The sequence below is a fragment of the Takifugu rubripes genome, chromosome 16 (assembly GCF_901000725.2).
Source record: "Takifugu rubripes chromosome 16, fTakRub1.2, whole genome shotgun sequence".
NCBI classification, from domain to species: Eukaryota; Metazoa; Chordata; class Actinopteri; order Tetraodontiformes; family Tetraodontidae; genus Takifugu; species Takifugu rubripes.
Genome location: NC_042300.1, coordinates 6,627,034 through 6,645,874, shown reverse-complemented (window position 1 = coordinate 6,645,874; position 18,841 = coordinate 6,627,034). Strand labels below are relative to the sequence as shown.

At 45.8% G+C, this 18,841-nt stretch overlaps 4 protein-coding genes across 4 annotated transcripts in view; 1 reads left to right on the top strand and 3 right to left on the bottom strand.

Moving 5' to 3' along the window:
- Positions 1-50: 50 nt before the first annotated feature.
- hsp90aa1.2 (heat shock protein 90, alpha (cytosolic), class A member 1, tandem duplicate 2) lies at positions 51-4,488 on the bottom strand. Its single transcript, XM_003971541.3, has 11 exons — positions 4,317-4,488; positions 3,247-3,396; positions 2,782-3,148; positions 2,573-2,706; positions 2,182-2,493; positions 1,850-2,015; positions 1,576-1,766; positions 1,343-1,490; positions 979-1,247; positions 556-889; positions 51-475 (listed from the first exon to the last, which is right to left on the bottom strand). The coding sequence occupies exons 2-11, from the start codon at positions 3,394-3,396 to the stop codon at positions 363-365; spliced, it is 2,184 nt and encodes a 727-aa protein (XP_003971590.1). The 5' UTR covers positions 4,317-4,488; the 3' UTR covers positions 51-362.
- A 444-nt stretch (positions 4,489-4,932) lies between these two features.
- hsp90aa1.1 (heat shock protein 90, alpha (cytosolic), class A member 1, tandem duplicate 1) lies at positions 4,933-9,203 on the bottom strand. The gene is made up of 11 exons (XM_003971542.3): positions 9,032-9,203; positions 8,121-8,270; positions 7,684-8,050; positions 7,463-7,596; positions 7,067-7,372; positions 6,815-6,980; positions 6,529-6,719; positions 6,295-6,442; positions 5,932-6,200; positions 5,505-5,838; positions 4,933-5,426 (listed from the first exon to the last, which is right to left on the bottom strand). The coding sequence occupies exons 2-11, from the start codon at positions 8,268-8,270 to the stop codon at positions 5,317-5,319; spliced, it is 2,175 nt and encodes a 724-aa protein (XP_003971591.1). The 5' UTR covers positions 9,032-9,203; the 3' UTR covers positions 4,933-5,316.
- A 1,689-nt stretch (positions 9,204-10,892) lies between these two features.
- On the top strand, positions 10,893-15,212 carry wdr20b (WD repeat domain 20b). Its single transcript, XM_003971540.3, has 4 exons — positions 10,893-11,177; positions 11,913-12,095; positions 12,181-13,578; positions 13,670-15,212. Exons 1-4 carry the CDS (start codon positions 10,929-10,931, stop codon positions 13,724-13,726), a joined length of 1,887 nt encoding a protein of 628 aa, XP_003971589.1. The 5' UTR covers positions 10,893-10,928; the 3' UTR covers positions 13,727-15,212.
- Positions 15,213-17,497: 2,285 nt separating this feature from the next.
- Positions 17,498-18,841, bottom strand: part of mgat2 (alpha-1,6-mannosyl-glycoprotein 2-beta-N-acetylglucosaminyltransferase) — a 2,551-nt gene continuing 1,207 nt past the window's right edge. Inside the window, exon 2 of the mRNA XM_003971601.3 lies at positions 17,498-18,837. Within this exon, the coding sequence (XP_003971650.1) occupies positions 17,655-18,837 (1,183 nt within the window). The 3' untranslated portion in view covers positions 17,498-17,654. The remainder of the gene's footprint in view (positions 18,838-18,841) is intronic.

The following is an 18,841-nucleotide window of genomic DNA, read 5'->3' as shown; positions in this document are numbered from 1 at the left end:
CTACTGGTGGTGTTCTGTAATAACTGCGAAACCTTACAAAAAACAGGGGCTTTTTTGACATTGTATTACTTTATTCTTAAATTTCAAACCGCAATAGTTCAATATTTTTACACGTCAGCACTCAGAACATCAGAATGTCGAATACAAAAACAGACAAAACTCCTGATACAAAAGAAACTTTGAAAATAAAGTTCTAAAAGGAATGAATGTGAACTGCATACAGTAAATGCAGGAAGGAACTAAAGTGATCAAGTAAAACCATTAATAAGCAAACAGGGTAAAACAGTCCAGGCTCATTTACTGTACAACATAGAACTTTGATTTTTTACTATACGAGCGAGTGTTTGCAAGCGTTAACAGGCCTAGTCCACCTCCTCCATCCTGGACGTGTCGTCATCGTCCCCTTCCAGAGGGGGCATGTCCTCAGTGGGAGCAGCTGTGGACTCCTCTGGTGTCACCTCATCTTCATCAATGCCTGGAGGGACACAAATTAACAAATGAGCTCAAGTTTTAGAGGCATTTTGATCACAAGATTAAGAGGAAATGTGGACTAACCAAGACCCAGCTTGATCATTCTGTAGATACGGTTGGAGTGAGTCTGGGGGTCGTCCAGGGTGAATCCTGAGGACAGCAGTGCGGTCTCAAAGAGCAGGATGACCAGGTCCTTCACAGACTTGTCGTTTTTATCGGCCTCTGCCTTCTGCCTCAGGGTCTCCATTATGGGGTGGTCAGGGTTGATCTCAAGGTGCTTCTTAGCTGCCATGTAGCCCATGGTGGAGTTGTCCCTCAGAGCCTGGGCCTTCATGATCCGCTCCATGTTCGCCGTCCAGCCGTACGTGCTGGTGACGATGCAACACGGGGACGACACCAAGCGGTTGGACACTGTGACCTGTCAAGTCGGATGTGTTAGAACTTTCAGGCTTTTTCAAAACGCAGAAAAACGGCCGCCTTGCTTCTCGGGGTTTCACAGGCGCTCACCTTTTCCACCTTCTTCTCCAGGATGTCCTTCATGATTTTGCACAGGTTCTCAAACTGAGCCTTCTTCTCCTCCTGCTTCTTCTTCTCCTCCTCATCCTCAGGCAGCTCCAGGCCCTCCTTAGTCACTGAAACCAGGTTCTTGCCCTCGAACTCCTTCAGCTGCTGGACACAGTACTCGTCGATGGGCTCGATCATGTAAATGACCTCCAGGCCTGCTTTACGAAGGCGCTCCACGAAGGCCGAGTTCGCCACCTGGTCTTTGGTCTCGCCTGATGGACAAAAAATGCCGCCATCATGCAAAAGGTCAGATTTAGTTTGGGACTTGACGGTCTTGTTTAAGCGAATAGGTGAAGAGCAGGCTCACCAGTGATGTAGTAGATGTGCTTCTGGCTGTCTTTCATGCGTGTAACATAGTCCTTCAGAGAGACCATCTCGTCTCCAGATGCTGAGGTGTAGTAGCGCAGCAGCTCAGACAGCTTCTTTCGGTTCTGAGAGTCCTCGTGGATCCCAAGCTGCAAAGCAAATTAGAATCCAGTTCAGTCAAGAAGTAACTAGTAATAAACTGTCTTGCTTCATCGTTTAAATGTGGACACTAACCTTGATGTTCTTAGAAAACTGCTCATAGTATTTTTTGTAGTTGTCCTTGTCCTCTGCAAGCTCAGTGAAGAGTTCCAGGCACTTCTTGACCAGGTTCTTACGGATCACCTTCAGGATCTTGCTCTGCTGCAGCATCTCTCTGGAGATGTTCAGGGGTAGATCCTCAGAGTCCACCACACCCTTAATGAAATCTGGTTTAAAAGGAAAGAAAAGAAGATGAGACTTTTATTTGAATTCAGGGAATAAAGTGTTGACTCCACGCTCGAATACTCACTGAGGTACTCTGGGATGAGCTCCTCACAGTTGTCCATGATGAAGACCCTCCGTACATACAGCTTGATGTTGTTCTTCTTTTTCTTATTCTCGAAAAGGTCAAATGGGGCGCGGCGAGGGACGAAGAGCAGGGCACGGAATTCCAGCTGACCTTCGACTGAAAAGTGCTGTGAAAGAGAAAAAAAAAGAGTCTATGTAATGGAAAAGCATTTTATTTGCCCTCATTTTAACATACAATAACACAGACATCACCCAACTAGAATTGATGTCACTTTCAAAGATCAAAAACACACTCGGATGTCTCACTACGAGGGTTAAACAGCGTTAACTCACCTTGACAGCCAGGTGGTCCTCCCAGTCATTGGTAAGACTCTTGTAGAACTCCCCATACTCCTCGTTGCTGATGTCATCTGGGTTACGGGTCCACAGGGGTTTGGTCTTGTTCAGCTCCTCCTGGTCGATGTACTTCTCCTTGATCTTCTTCTTCTTCTTCTTGTCACCAGATTTGTCCTGGTCCTGCTCCTCATCCGACCCAACGTCCTCGATCTCCGGCTTGTCATCCTTCTCTTCTTCATCTTTATCCTTTTCCTTCTCTTCCTCCTCTGCCTCGTCGTCGCTCACCTCCTTGTCACGCTCTTTTTCCACCTGAATAAAAACACGCGCTGTTAAATCCTTTCGATTCAGCTCCATCCGGTTCGCTTTCTGTAGACCAGAGTGAACTTACAAAGAGTGTGATGGGGTAGCCAATGAACTGCGAGTGCTTCTTCACAATCTCTTTGACTCTTCGCTCCTCCAGGTATTCTATCTGGTCTTCCTTTAAGTGCAAGATGACTTTGGTGCCGCGACCAATAGGCTCAGCTGCAAAAACAAGAGTCGGGTCAACACATCCCTCCACCTCCAATAAACACAGCCCAACAGCATCACATCACTCACAGTTGTCCACTCTGACAGTGAACGAGCCTCCGGCTGATGACTCCCAGGCGTACTGCTCGTCATCGTTGTGCTTTGTGATGACTGTCACCTTCTCGGCCACGAGGTAGGCGGAGTAGAAACCCACTCCGAACTGACCGATCATGGAGATGTCGGCCCCAGCCTGCAGAGCCTCCATGAAGGCCTTGGTGCCAGACTTGGCGATGGTGCCCAGGTTGTTGATCAGGTCGGCCTTGGTCATGCCGATACCCGTGTCGATCAGCGTCAGGGTGCGATCCTCCTTGTTGGGCTTCACTTCAATTTTGAGGTCTTTGCCGCTGTCCAGCTTGGAAGGGTCAGTGAGGCTCTCATACCGGATTTTGTCGAGTGCCTGGAGGAAACCCCATTGTCTTTCATCTTAACTATAATGTAATAGTCACAACACATACCAACCCAACACAATTTTAGACTTTGAAATGAAAAACTCACATCTGAAGAGTTGGAGATCAACTCCCTCAGAAAGATCTCTTTGTTTGAATAGAAAGTGTTGATTATCAAGGACATCAACTGAGCAATCTCAGCCTGGAATGCAAAGGTCTCGGTCTCTTCCTCCATTTGTTGGTCTTTGGGTTCAGGCATCTAAACACAAAACATAGTATTTTAAGAAAATGACATCCTATGCTGGGGGGTGGTTTGACAGATGGACCACTCTGGCTTACATCTCTACTCTCTTCTCATCTATTTTCAGCTCCAGCATGAATGCAATAAAAATACTCTCTTAAAGTCATCATGTGTAGTTAGATTCCAGAAGAGGTTGGAAACCGCAGTTGTTGCAGTTTCACCTACATCTCACAGTAAAAATAAGAATGGCCCCAGTGCAACGGATAAATCATAAGTGTGCTGCAGTTCGCGCCACCTGGCGGTTTAATCGGGAACTGCACCCTTCTAGAAGGTACCACGAGCGTGCCATTGGCTCCTCCCCCAACCCTTTTCTGAGGAATTCATGAATGAGCTTCCACATTTCCGACAAAGATCCAGAGACCAGGTCAAAGTGACAGCATTAGAGCATTCACAGATCTTGCAGGGAAAAGATGATCTTTTCAGAGGAGAAGCAGATTTTTCCTCTTTCTTCATCGTGACCGACTGTGATGATCCCAGCCTGACAAGTGCACCATGAATGAACCATGTGGCAAGAGACCCCTTCACAAACCATTATTGAAGCAATATAAGAAATGCTATTATAATAGTGGGAATTCCTAGAAAGCATAAGTTACACAGACCTACAAGCAAATCCTGATAAATTGATTAGGATGACTTGTCTAGGTGTTACAACCTGATCTCTGCCTGAATGGAACATGATGTACATAATCTAAAATGCAAGCCGAAAAGGCATCATTTGAAGGTCATCTTGGATGAAAATCGGTTAGCTTTATCTGAAAGCCTGAGCTGTAAAGAAAAAAGGTAACGGTATCTAACACCATGGATGCCTTAATAGGAGGTAATTAAATATTCCACAACCACATTCATTATTACGCAGAAGGCAGAAATGTACAACTTACTTTGGTCCTTAATGTAGGGAAACCTCCGACGGAAAGTGTCGCACTGTCGCCTCGACGACGCAGAAACTCAGCAGGTTTAGAATGGGCTGGGATGTGGTACCCGACAGATTAAGTATCGTTTCTGACTGTTCTAGAAAGCCTGACCCGGGCTGAGGCAGAGCTTCGAGAACCATCTAGAACCCTCCTCCGTGGTGGTTGCTGATAGGACCCACGGACTGTCAATCAAGTTGCACGTGCAAACTCTTCTCTATTCAGGGGCGGGACTTGGCCCGGAACCCGGAACTGAACTGATTAATCCATGCAGAGTTCATGAAAGTTCTAGAAGTGGAAGTAAAATTATATATAGAACAAAGCGACTGACGGTTAAACGTCCAGCATTGAGCTACCAGCTAAAAATAAGAAGGAAGATTGGACAGATAGAATGAAATCGTTTAAGATTTGTTATACAGTCCCTAAACAGCTAATAAGAGAAAGTGAAAAATGTGAAGTTTCAGGGTAAATTTAGGAAGAAGCATTCAGAAACTTCCAGGTCATTCAACTTCCTTTACAAAGACCCGTTGATTGTCGGTCTTACAAGGAAATGCATGCCAATGAATCAATGCACATAACTGCAGACTTTATTTCAATACATTTTATTAGAAATTTGAATGAGTTACAAAAAATGTCACAGTTATGAAAAGAGACAAGCCGAAATTTCCAGGAACTATTGAGGCTTGACATTTTGAATGACACATTTGTGTAAGACGTCAGCTCCCTTCTGTCTCCCCAAGCCCAGACTGCATTTAACTTACTCTAAATGTTTGTCAGTAGTTTGAAATAAGCAGCTTAAGCGGTACAATCTAGGCTAAGCCACTCTGTGGCACGAATAATTCCTTTAGCACTGATTAGGTAATATAATGGAGTAGGGTTTGAGTTTGGGTTTTACAATTAAAATTTCAAAAACAAAACAAAAAATAACTTACAAAAATAAAAATGAGGCATGGAGGGACTCCTGAGAGTTTTAGTCGACTTCTTCCATTCTGGATGTGTCATCATCTCCTTCCAAGACTGGCATTTCCTCATCAGCAGGCTGAATAAGATCTTCAACTGCTGAATCGTCATCATCAATGCCTGCAAATACAAATGTATATATTATTATTATTGTACTCTAACATACTAACTTCCATGATTCGGAAAAGGATAACACACCTAGACCCAGTTTGATCATTCTGTAGATGCGGTTGGCGTGTGTCTGTGGATCTTCCAGAGTGAATCCTGAGGACAGCAGGGCAGTCTCATACAGGAGGATGACCAGGTCTTTCACAGCCTTGTCGTTCTTGTCAGCTTCTGCCTTTTCCCTCAAGGTTTCAATGATTGGATGCAGAGGGTTGATCTCAAGGTGCTTCTTCGCTGTCATGTAGCCCATGGTGGCGGTGTCTCTCAGGGCTTGAGACTTCATGATCCTCTCCATGTTAGCCGTCCAGCCGTATGTGCTGGTGACAATACAACATGGTGACGCCACCAGACGATTGGAGACGGTGACCTGTCAAAAATAAAATGTGTACCACTGTCATGATCAGGCCATCACCAGATTAAGACTGGAATATCACACTTTTCCGCATTTTTCTGTGGTTACCTTTTCAATCTTCTTATCAAGGATGTCCTTCATGATCTTGCAAAGGTTTTCAAATTTGTTTTTGAGCTCCTCCAGCTTCTTCTTCTCCTCCTCATCCTCAGGCAGCTCCAGGCCCTCCTTAGTCACTGAAACCAGGTTCTTGCCATCGTACTCCTTCAGCTGCTGGACACAGTACTCGTCGATGGGTTCAATCATGTAAATGACCTCCAGGCCTGCTTTACGAAGGCGCTCCACGAAGGCCGAGTTCGCCACCTGGTCTTTGGTCTCGCCTGTGGAAATTGATAAGATTTTGTTTAATCAATAGGCAAGTTGCTAAGTTAGAGACACATAAACTGAAGTATAAAAATACTTCTATTAAAGTACCTGTAATGTAGTAGATGTGCTTCTGGTTGTCCTTCATGCGGGAAACATATTCCTTAAGAGAGACCATCTCATCCCCTGAGGCTGAGGTGTAGTAGCGCAGCAGATCAGACAGCTTCTTCCTATTCTGAGAGTCTTCATGGATGCCAAGCTGAGATATGTAAAAATGTGTTACAGACCTGATGAACTTCACAACTGATTTCTAACACATTTGTTATTTTAGAATGATGAGTCTACCTTCATGTTCTTGGAAAAATGCTCATAGTATTTTTTGTAGTTGTCCTTGTCCTCTGCAAGCTCAGTGAAGAGTTCCATGCACTTCTTGACCAGGTTCTTACGGATCACCTTCAGGATCTTGCTCTGCTGCAGCATCTCTCTGGAGATGTTCAGGGGCAGATCCTCAGAGTCCACCACACCCCTGATGAAATCTTCACAAGGAAGATAGACGGTTTAGCGACATGGTTTCTTTGATAACTCAAAACATGAGCCAATAGTAATTAAAGTAACAACAAATGATACTCACTGAGGTACTCTGGAATGAGCTCATCGCAGTTGTCCATGATGAAAACCCTGCGAACATACAGCTTGATGTTGTTCTTCTTCTTTTTGTTTTCAAAGAGGTCAAATGGAGCTCTTCTGGGTACAAAAAGCAAAGCGCGGAACTCTAGTTGGCCTTCCACTGAGAAGTGCTGTAAAGAGAAGGAAAAACATCAATCAGCCTATGTTATATAATAAATATCACATTTCACCCCATTTCCTGACAGACTCAGGTCACCTTGACAGCCAGGTGGTCTTCCCAGTCATTGGTCAGGCTTTTATAGAACTCTCCATACTCCTCATTGGAGATGTCATCAGGGTTCCGGGTCCAGATAGGCTTGGTCTTGTTCAGCTCCTGAACATCCATGTATTTTTCCTTGACCTTCTTCTTCCTCTTGTTCTTGCCATCCTTTGTATCCTCATCCTCGTCAGAACCCACGTCCTCGATCTTTGGTTTGTCAGTGGGCTCTGCAGCCTCTTTCTCCACCTCCTCCACTTTCTCTCCCTCTTCAAGGTCCACTTCCTTCTCCCTGGTTTTCTCCACCTTGAATGGATGAGAATGTGTATCATTAACAGTGGTTAATTAGGATTTTAAAGTAAAAGAAAATCTTTGCCGGGGAAATTCAAGACTTACAAAAAGGGTAATAGGGTAGCCAATGAACTGAGAGTGCTTCTTCACAACTTCTTTAACGCGTTTCTCCTCACAATACTCTGTCTGATCTTCTTTGAGGTGAAGGATAACTTTAGTTCCTCTGCCAATGGACTCTCCTACAAGATGATGATAGCAGTAATGTAATGAGGCTTAATGTCTTCAACCTGCAAATGATTAATCAATGCTTCTCACACCAAACTTACCGGTGTCAGGCTTAACTGTGAACGAGCCTCCAGCTGCAGACTCCCACACGTACTGCTCGTCATCGTTGTGCTTTGTGATGACTGTCACCTTCTCGGCCACGAGGTAGGCGGAGTAGAAACCCACTCCGAACTGACCGATCATGGAGATGTCGGCCCCAGCCTGCAGAGCCTCCATGAAGGCCTTGGTGCCAGACTTGGCGATGGTGCCCAGGTTGTTGATCAGGTCGGCCTTGGTCATGCCGATACCCGTGTCGATCAGCGTCAGGGTGCGGGCATGAAGGTCGGGTCGGATTTCAATCTTCAGTTCTTTGCAGGACTCAAGTCGGGTTGGGTCAGTCAAACTTTCATATCGGATTTTGTCCAAAGCCTGCAGAGAAAAAAAATGTTAGACTGCTTCTTCCTAAATGTGTTGTAATGAAAGTGCTGTTTGTGCTTACATCTGAGGAGTTAGAGATAAGCTCTCTAAGGAAGATCTCTTTGTTTGAGTAGAAGGTGTTGATAATAAGAGACATAAGCTGAGCAATCTCAGCCTGGAATGCGAAGGTCTCCACATCCTCCTCCACAACTTGTCCTGCTTTCTCTGGCATCTTAAACAAAAACCAAACATAATGTAATCAGCAAAACAGGCTTAATATATATGCAAGCTTGTGGAGATATGCCGTAGTTCTAAAGGTATATTTGAATTCTCCTTTAGCCTCCTGGTCTAAGTAGCTATTGCCTATGGCAGAAGAACATATGCTCCTCCTGTGACCTGTCAATCAAAGTCTTGCCATATGGTGAAGGGGTGGAGTTCTGATGCAGCCCCAAAGACTTCAAGAGGCCATCTAACACCTTCAGGATGAAAGGAATCAACGGCACCGCAGGATTCAAAGTAGAATCAAATCTGACGTCAGTGCCGCTAAACAAGCATTCTTATTTTCTTGAGTGAGAAATAAAGATTTATTACAAAGAAAATGGTCCTTTTACTTGATGAGCGGTTATGAATGACTCACCAATAGTTAATATCTGTGTGATTAAACCGCGATGAAACACAGCTTACAGCTGCAGTTTTCTGTAAGGTATTTTAAACAATCTAAACCCATCTCAATACTAATTCATTTTCGTGTTCACGTGTCATTGCTCTCACAGTCAGGGTCACCCCCCCCGGCCATGTGCTCCACGCATGTTAGCCTGGCCAAGTAACTAGAAACTTTGCTACACTGCAGATATTAAACTTCTGTAACAAATATTATGTTAGTAGAGCAATGTTCTTGTTTGATGTATTCTATTTTGTACAGAGTGTATTCTGATGTTTATGGTTGAAAAGTGAAATTTAAAAATGATCTGATTTGAGGGGATTTTGTCTTACCTTGAATACTTGCTGTAGTCTTTGCTCTCAAATATGTCTGCGGGTTAGGTTTAGGCTATCTTCTCTTCTGGGCGAGCTTTGTGCTGTGATCCTGGTCCTGTGAGCAAGAGAGTTGAGTTTTGGTTCTGCAGACCCCCCAAAATGCCGGCGTCTTTTTATACTTTAGGGTTGGCTTCTCGAAGCTCCCATTCAGAACCTTCCAGAAGATACTCTCCCTACGGTGATGGGGGTGGCGTTTAGGTGAGTGACAGGTGACGTGTGTGATACCAGACGCCTAAAGTCTGTGTGCCCTTATAGGGCTGCAAGCAGTGCCCGTCACTCAGAGAAAGAGCTTCTCTGATAGCTTGTCTAGCTCTAAGGCCCCGAACCCCCCCCCCCAGTTTGCACCACAGCTGCCGATGTGGATAGGCTATCACCTGTTGTCAGGGTGCCACAAAGACAGAAGATCCATTTAGGTTTTAGGAGGAAAAAAGGACTGTGAGGATCTGAAAGGCTTAATTTTGCACATTTAAAGCCTAGGTAATGTAATCAGTGGCCACTTCTACGAAGCACACATCATTGAATCAGACATTACATGCTTCCTTGCTGTGAATTGGAAGTTTATCTGAATTTCTGCCAGATTGCTTGTCAGAATAATGGTTAGCTGAGGCCCTTATTTTAACCTACTGGTTAAAAAAACATTCCCCTGTGACCTTTCAGGGTTTTCTGTGACTCTCTATAGGCTCCACCATCAGATAAACTTACCTGTCAACAATTACAATTTTTGGTGGCCTCTTTTGAAAATTATATATATATAAAAGAATGGATGGTGAATAATTTGCACTCAAATATAATTTATGGTCACTATTTTGTGATCACAAATGTTTATCTGTCCTGCTCACAGTCTTTTATGCATTGTAAATATGTTTGACTATTTTTAAAATATTATAATAAAAATTTCAGTGTTGACACTTGTAAGCGCATTGTTACTTTAAACAAAGAACCGGCATAAATAGAGATTAAATAAATGTTAATTAGTAGAAATGCAGGTAGGATTTGTTTTTAAATTTGGTAAAATATATCTATGGTTTGATAGGAAATCCCATTCAAAGTACAGAAGACTAATGAAACAAAGTTCTAATTGGCCTGTTTGCTGATTATATACTCTATACATGGAATCCTTCTGGCAAGAAATGGAAAGAAAAGAATAAATGGACAGGAACTAAAGCTTGCTATGATAAAATTTGAGGAACAATTCATGCAGAGGTTTCAGAAATGTTAGACTAACATGGAAACCGACAACCTGGACGGTTGCTGCTCTTGCAGACAAGCTGTGGTTGAATCGTCCACGATTTCATAGAGAATTCAGCTGACCAGAAGATGGCAGTGTGTCGGCCACAGCTCAGTTATGCAATCACGGTGGTTCCAGCTGGCAGTAGACTTTACCAGAGGCTGCACGTTGCGTGCGTAATGCAGATGGTGCAACCGAGAAATTTGAACGGTTTGCACGTACAAGATGAGTCCCGATGCCAGGTATCAGATTCCACAAACTAGTCAAAATAGATTTCGAGATTTTGTTTTTCCAAATTGATGGACTTAAATAAAACGGTTAAAACGGACTGATTAAAGAACAAGTAACAATACACGGTTATTTGGAATGCTTTCATAATGGCATATACAATGAAATTAAAACGTCATGCACCTGTCTTGATGATATAGGCTTAAATAAATAAGTATAAAAGAGCTAGATGATTAAACTAGTCTAAAAGTTGTGTATTTTTACTCATATTATGCGTACTAAGAGTGTGAAACGTGCAGTCAGATGACGGTGTTTGTGTGTGTCGTCTCGCATGATTTAATGCGCATGCGCAGTTGTAAACATCCGGGTTTCTGACAAGGATGTACGCCAATTTCCAAGATGGCGGCGGAGGGAGGAGGGAAGGAGATGAACGAAATTAAAACACAATTCACGACTCGGGAAGGCGTCTATAAACTCCTAACTCACTCTGAATACAGCCGACCGAACAGGGTGCCTTTTAACTCCCAGGGCTCGAATCCCGTCAAAGTCTCCTTCGTCAATGTAAACGATCAGTCCGGCAACGGGGAGAGGATCTGTTTCAATGTGGGCCGGGAACTCTACTTCTATATCTACAAAGGTGTGAGAAAGGTAAACAATGATGGCTGCAGCGAGCACGGACGGTGTGCCCGACAGCTGCTCTTGTACTGAGCATTTTCGTATCATTTGTGCCAGAGCTGTCATATTCTTTAGCTTCTGTCAGTGAAGGGCGCTGGTTGTCAAGACAAGGCCATGTATCAGAGCAAGCTAAGTTAGCAGCTAATTAGCATATTTTAACCTAGTCTGGAAAAAAAACCATTTTTGCATGACGGATCCGTGCGTGCACTCCGGGGTGGTCAGTTGATTTGCCTCTTGGTTAGGAGCTGTAAGAGCGCATTTCGTAAAGTCGTAGCCTGATTAAACTGTGTGAAACGTGTGTTTATTTCCTGACAGTCTGACAGCAGCGCCAAGCTGCACTTGCAAATCGTCTTTTTGGAAAAACTTCACTTTTTCCCAGGTGGTAGTTGACGGTGTTTATTTCGGTTGATTCCAGTGTTTGGGTGGGATTACCATCGTTGTTCAGCGAGCGCTACTATGGTTTTATTTATAATGATTAACAGCAGTGATCGCACTAATAATACAGTTATCGTCAGATTTAGGAACACAGTTGTCTTTCCTGCAGCTTTTGATGCAAATTCCGCACAGTATTTCTCCCTCTATAATCAGTAACCATCATTTAAAGAAGCAGAAGTGTCTTGCTGTTTTGTACACTTTCTAAAATACCGAGTATATGAAAATGGAAATCAGAATTGTTAAACATGACACGGACGATTTCTCCTTGTCCAGGCTGCTGATCTTAGTAAGCCCATAGACAAGAGGATATACAAAGGAACGCAGCCTACATGTCACGATTTCAACCCTCTGACGGCCACGGCTGAGAGCGTCTCCCTGCTGGTGGGTTTCTCAGCGGGTCAAGTACAGCTCATAGATCCAATAAAGAAGGAGACCAGCAAACTCTTCAATGAAGAGGTGCGTTTTAGGACATAATCTTACGTTTGTGTCCAAATATACATGTTGTTCACGCAAATAATGTGTTCAATTGTTTCCTCCTCAGAGACTTATTGACAAATCAAGAGTGACGTGTGTGCGATGGGTCCCTGGTTCAGAGAGCCTCTTTCTGGTGGCTCACTCCAGTGGCAGCATGTATTTGTACAACGTGGAGAACACCTGCGGTACCACGGCGCCTCACTACCAGCTCCTGAAGCAGGGTGAAAATTACGCTGTGCACACCTGTAAGAGCAAGTCAGCGCGCAACCCGTTACTGCGCTGGACGGTGGGTGAAGGGGCGCTCAACGAGTTCGCCTTTTCCCCTGATGGGAAGTTCCTCGCGTGTGCCAGCCAGGACGGCTTCCTGCGAGTGTTTGGCTTCGATGCGGCAGAGCTCCACGGAACAATGAAGAGCTACTTTGGTGGACTGCTGTGTGTGTGCTGGAGCCCAGACGGTCGGTATATTGTGGCGGGAGGGGAGGACGACCTGGTGACGGTGTGGTCGTTCTCAGACTGCAGAGTGATTGCAAGGGGCCACGGTCACAAGTCTTGGGTGAGCGTGGTGGCTTTTGACCACTGCACGACCAGCGTGGAGGACGGTGACGTTCCTGCTGAGTTCAGTGGTAGCGACGAAGACTTCCACGAGCACATTAACTTTGGTGCGGGAAGAGAACGAGCCAACAGTGCTCATTCTCGACTTTCTAAGAGAAACTCAACAGAGAGTAGGCCCGTTAGTGTGACCTACAGGTTTGGCTCAGTCGGCCAGGATACTCAGCTGTGTCTGTGGGACCTAACAGAGGACATCCTCTTCCCTCACCTCCCTCTGTCTCGCACTAGGACTAACACTAACGTAACAAGCTCCTTAAGCCCACTGACCACGGGACAGTCGACTAACACAAGCGTATCCTCCACAAATCCCAGTTGTACCAATAGCAAAGACAATGTGAGCAATAGCAGCACCAGTGGGAACCAAGCTAACTCCCTCCCCAGCACTCTGCCTCGGTCCAACAGCCTGCCACACTCCTCCACCCCTACAGGGGGCAGCACTCCCAACAGTCACACGGGCAGCAGCAGCAGCAACAACAGCAACGCCAAGGGAAACAGCATCATCGACAGCGCGTTCATCGCCACGGGCGTCAGCAAGTTCGCCACCCTGTCTCTGCACGAGTCGCGCAAAGACCGCCACGAGAAGGACCACAAGCGAAACCACAGCATGGGACATATCAACAGCAAGAGCAGCGACAAGCTCAACCAGCTCAACTCGTCGCGGACGGCGAAAGCGGAGGCGGTGAAGACGCTGGGCACCACGCTGTGCCCGCGTATGGAGGAAGTGCCCCTGCTGGAGCCGCTGGTGTGTAAGAAGATCGCTCACGAGAGACTCACTGTGTTAATCTTCCTGGAGGACTGTCTGGTAACAGCCTGTCAGGAGGGGTTCGTTTGCACATGGGCCAGGCCAGGGAAAGTGGTGAGTAATGTGCTACTGGAGAACGCCGTCATACGAGTTGGGAAGCGTCCTTGAGTTATTTCTTATCAGTGTGTGTCATCTGTCTCCACAGGGATTGTTATCCTCTCAAAACAACCCAGCCAACTCCCCCAGTGGGACAGTGGTATAGCCGCTGCTGATTCATGCTCCTCGCGACAGTGATGGGGACGACCGAGGCCCCCGCAGTGCTTCTTCACACACTGTGGTGCCCCACGTGACCTCCAGTGTCACCTTCAGTCTCATCTTTACAGTCACCTCCTCTCATTGCGTCACTGCTTGTGTATAAACAGCTGAGCCAGAGTCAGAAATTTGATCCCAGACCGCTTTGTCTGGTGTTTTTAAAGGCTGCTACGGGAAGCTTTAGAATTGCCCTAGTGGTTGAAAGGGTTAACTGACTACCTATTTTGGGCATATCCAGTTGTGTCTAGTCTGAAACTAACAAACTGTCATACCCAATCCTTTGTGCCTGTAGATTTTTAAGACTAGACACGCTGGGATACATCGAGGAGAGGCCTCATTCTGACCATGTTGGGGCTTAAATGAGACATTTCGCTCTATAATTTCTCTCTTTAAGCGTAATCACTCACAAAAGGCAATCAGATGAGGGAGCAGCTCTGTTTCTCATGCAGCTCTTCTCACTTCTGCACACCTTTACTATTTAATTTCAGCTTCCATTATGAGAATTTCAACAGTAGATTTGCACAGATGGATTCTGTCCTTTTTTCGTTAACCCTTTTAAAAATATAAGCGGACCACAAGCAACATATTGCTCAGAAAGCCTTGGAAGCACTTAACGAGGGGCGTTTTGGTAAAAGCCTCGGTCTCAACACTGGATGCTGCAATTCTGGTTTTCTTTGTGTCATATATGGAGAAAATGTTTGCACTTAATAGTTTGTTAGAAGAGTATGCTTTACATTTTTGGAGTGTGTAAAGACTTCATTGAGAAGGTTGAAATATAAATAGAATTTATTTTAATATTCTTTCACATTCAATGGGCTCTGTACTATATGTAAATATTGTACTTCTATGACCTATAGGTGAAATGATTATAGTCCCTCATTTGAGCAAATAGTGATATTTCTAATACAGAAAATCTATACATAATATAAATCTTAAATATGCAGGTGAAGCAGTTCCTTCCTTGTTGTACAGAAAGAGAATTCTGGTGTATTTTTGTTACTGAAACATTTGTATAGGAGACGTCTATGAAATCCTCTTATCTAGTGCTGAATGCTAGCTAGCCCTCAGCTGCAGATCCCTTTGACCACGTCGTCAGAGAGGCGCAGCGGTGTGTTTCAGCCATCACTTTGAGCTCAGGTAAAAACCTAAAAAACAAAAAAAAACAGTAAGACTAACTCCATAGTTCACCTAGTCTTGTTCGACACGTGTGGAATCACTTTAACATGACTGACGGCTGTTATGCAGACGGGCTGGGATAGAGAGATCTCTCCGAGTGAGTAATACTGATGTGGAACTTCTGAACAAACCTTTGACACTGTTGACGGAGTAAACCTTTGGGGAGAGTGCGTTTTGTTTTATTTCTACTATTAGCAAGATTTTAAATTGGGAGCTGTTTTTCTTCTATGTGATGCCTCATTAAAACAGTTTTGACAGTACTTGTTGCCTTTACATGGGTTTACATGTGATCATATTCCACCTTAAACACCTGAACAATTAAAAAAAAAAGAAGCAAAATAAAGGATTTGGCCGTTAAGCGACGCGTGGCCGCTAGAGGTCAGTGTTACACATGCGACGGGTTGGGAAAAATCACACCCTAAAGATCGTCGTTTGACAGCCTATTATTATTCTAAACGACCTGAGTTCCTGCACACGTTTGTCCCGTCCTGCAGTCCATCCCGTTTCTTCATACATTTTTTATGTTCCAAGCGGTGATAAAAGCGCTCCTCTATAATTTACGACGGGCCATTAGAAGAAATACGAGCAGTCGCGTTAAAGGTGCATCCTGTCTAATCAGGAAGGAAGGGAGAGAGGAGGGAGCCCGGAGGTGCACGATCGACCTTTCAGGATGCAACTGGCCGAGTCGCTGCGCAGATATCAATCAGGAGGGTATTCGTTCTAAAAAAAACAAGCCTTTCAGAATGAATTAAACTCACCATACACGACGCCTCCCCACCCCTTCATCAAAACTGTCCTTTTAAATGGAAACTGCTTTATTTCACAGCTCAACTCCTCTTGACAGTGATGCGTCTGCAACACACACGTGTCCGTGGCTACAATGACCCCTGCTGTGAATCATTAATACCTGTCGGGGCTGCAGCAGCGTTCCTCGGCTTGCAGAAACATGTCAGCCAAAACGCTTCCCACTGACGGGATCCCTCAGAGCAAATGGGCTCCTTTCTCTCCGCGGGGAGGCTGTGAAATGGGTTCCTCAGAGAAATGGAGGCCAGACCTGTGCGGGAATAAAGATGAACCGAGCTAAAGCGAGTCTGGCTCATATGCTTGAAAAATGGAAATATTGTAGCCGTGGTGGGAAAATAGATTCATGTTTCTGTGTTAGTGGAAGGACGAGGCATGAAAAGCAGATGTTGCAGCACGTTTATTCCAGTTCTGCTCATCCAGCCAAGGGGAACAGTTTCTGGCGGTTGGTAATGAATGCATCAGCACGGATTCCTGCTTCTTTAACACGAGTTCTTGCAAAAGGGAGTTAATTAAAACTTGTTCAGACGCCAGTAAAAACACGTTTTACCGCCCGTTTCAGCAGCATTCGATATTATTTGACATGTGAAGGGCGGGAAGGGGAAGCAATTATCTTTACAATAATGAATTCGGAGGAAGGATTTGCCCTGCGGCTGCAACCGTTTCATAACACGCTTCACAGTCATGTTTTGTCCAGGCTGGTTTCTAAAAGTCACACGTAACGCAGCTCTATTTCGCCCTCTTCTTATTGTAGATGATTAAGTGGAGCACAATGCGAGACTATTTTCTCCGGGCTGGGATTAGTCAGGGGCCGACGGTGTCTCTTCCTTCAATTCTCCGTTCTATTTCGAGCTCATTTCCCCTGAGAGCTGGGCCCAATAGCGGGGCCTCCACCAGGGGAGAAGCTGCACCATTTATCACCGGACTCCAGGCCAACAGTCCGATCTTCACGCCGCATTAGGAGCTCCAACCAAAACACCGTTAGAAGCCAACACAAGACGGGATGAAGTCTAAACTACTGGGAGGAACAATTGAGCAGCATTACTGAGCAAATTGGCAGAAACCTGGAACCAGGTGATGGCCACGCACGACGCTCGCAGACAACCATGGTAATAAAGAATCTGGAGAGTGCGCAGGGTTCGGGCGGGAGAATCAATGACGCGTCGGCTCGGAAACCATCGATATCGAGCTGCGGCCCGAGCACTTAAAATGTAAATGCGACGCAGACGTTTACAGCGCAAACAGCAGTGGCACGAGCGCCTCGGGAGCTCCCCGGGAGCAGAGCGCGCATTTTACGCGCAATGAGAGAGCTGGACACTGATACAGGTGCCTGAGCGGGCATGTTTAGTGTCCAAATGGGAGGCAGCAAAAGACCAGCAGGGAACACGAAGCGCTCTGCCAACACCCTGACTGATGTGGGGAACCTGCTAAAGCGACACCGCTGCTGCTGCAGGGAACCTGTTGAAGCCCAGTGTGTGTGTGTGTGTGTGTGTGTGTGTGGGGGGGGGGGTCTTTATGTGGAACAAGGTGTCTCACAGGATCCTCTTTGATCTGAGCGAAAATGGTGCGATAAAAATACCTTCCGATTAATTATGCATGCTCAGAGGGCCGGTTAAATCCACAGCTTTCCCAAAGTTCGCCCCCTCCCTCCCTGCCTCACCAAACCCCAACCTTTGCTATAGAAGACACTACACATGTAACAAAGCACACTTGTGTTGTTCAATCATTTGATGTAAAGACGTGTGTGTTAAAGAGAAATCCCAACTTTCATCTTTATTTGTAACAGTCCAATAAAACAGGCAATATGAAGAATAGTCCATAAAGATTTACGTTTAAAAGGCTTTCTTTTCTTAATAGAGGATGCAAAAAGAGACAAGAATATATAACAGTAGCAATTAAGGTCACTGTAATCGGACGTAGCTCTTGCAGAGTTCGTGATCCCTGATGTCCCCCCAGCCTCCGTTTTTAACGTGCGGGGCCACGCCTCCGGCCCGGTTGCCAGGCAGTCTCTTGGTTATCAGGAGGTTCCTGGGGAACAGCTGTTTGGCGCTGCTCTGTAAGATATTTTCAATCTTGGTTTTCTGGCTGATTGGCATGCAGGAGACCTTCTTGTGGTGCATGCCGCAGTCTCCGGCGTGGAAAATCCGCGGCGCCTCGCTCACCATGACCTTCCAGTAGTTGGGGAGGCAGGACACGGTCAGGTACTGCAAGGACCAGTCCCAGTTGTAGTCGTCGTAGGTGCAGAAGGTGTCGGTGCACTGGAAGAGCTTCTTGTACGTCTCTCTGCTCAGAGCCATCCCCATGTTGTGTTCAGTGGACTTCCAGGCCTTCACCTCCACCTTGTTAGCTTTGCTGGAGTAGCCGATGTGGCTGTAGCTGCCCAGGGAGAGGATGTCGCAGTCGTTGCACTGCTCCCTCTTGAGCGCCGACATCAGTTTTAAGAGATGAATAAAGTCTGGGGACATGTAATGGTCCTCCTCGATCAGCAGGACCAGGCCTTTGTGGTCGTTGAGAACGTGGACTCGGTCCCATACAAAGTGCAGCTTCCACCACCAGTGGTGCTTGGTCTGGGAGAACTTTGCCTCACGATAGTGGCCGAAAGTGTCGGGGTAGTCTGCGTTGATGCAGCCCAGCTTCAAGGCCTCTTTTTTTGGAATGTCTCTCGGACAGTCCCTGGGGTCGTTTCCGGGGAACTCCTGGGGGTACAGCTGGATGCTGAAGGGGAAGAAAATCTGCAGGACCTGACAAAAGTCAACAGAGGCGACCACTTTATTAATCTCTGGGGACCAGAAGTCATGGCTGAATATCAGCAGTAGGCTCTCCACACCTCTGGCCTTCCGCAAACTGTCCACTAGTAGCTTAAGATAGTCCGGCCGGTTATGGACCTGGACTACGACGACCAGGTCGTCTTTCTGTCGGGCCGCCTTAAACTTGTCCTCGTTTCTTATTATCTGGTCAAAGTTGAGCTGGAAGACGATACCACGGTACACTAAAGTGGTGTTGTCCACCTCTGGCTTGGCGATCTTGGCTTTTTCCTGGCGTGTATCATTTGCTTGGAAAATAGGAGGCGGCACAGGCGCCCGGCTGG

Excerpts from the sequence above, each read along its gene's own strand:
- wdr20b (XM_003971540.3), top strand. The coding sequence starts at position 10,929 with ATGGCGGCGGAGGGAGGAGGGAAGGAGATGAACGAAATTAAAACACAA. Across the intron at positions 12,096-12,180 it reads GCAAACTCTTCAATGAAGAG|AGACTTATTGACAAATCAAG; the intron begins GTGCGTTTTAGG and ends TTTCCTCCTCAG. Across the intron at positions 13,579-13,669 it reads GGGCCAGGCCAGGGAAAGTG|GGATTGTTATCCTCTCAAAA; the intron begins GTGAGTAATGTG and ends CTGTCTCCACAG.
- hsp90aa1.2 (XM_003971541.3), bottom strand. The coding sequence starts at position 3,396 with ATGCCTGAACCCAAAGACCAACAAATGGAGGAAGAGACCGAGACCTTT. Across the intron at positions 2,016-2,181 it reads AGGACCACCTGGCTGTCAAG|CACTTTTCAGTCGAAGGTCA; the intron begins GTGAGTTAACGC and ends TCTCTTTCACAG. Across the intron at positions 476-555 it reads AATGATCAAGCTGGGTCTTG|GCATTGATGAAGATGAGGTG; the intron begins GTTAGTCCACAT and ends GTGTCCCTCCAG.
- hsp90aa1.1 (XM_003971542.3), bottom strand. The coding sequence starts at position 8,270 with ATGCCAGAGAAAGCAGGACAAGTTGTGGAGGAGGATGTGGAGACCTTC. Across the intron at positions 8,051-8,120 it reads TTATCTCTAACTCCTCAGAT|GCTTTGGACAAAATCCGATA; the intron begins GTAAGCACAAAC and ends TTTTCTCTGCAG. Across the intron at positions 5,839-5,931 it reads TTGATAAGAAGATTGAAAAG|GTCACCGTCTCCAATCGTCT; the intron begins GTAACCACAGAA and ends TATTTTTGACAG.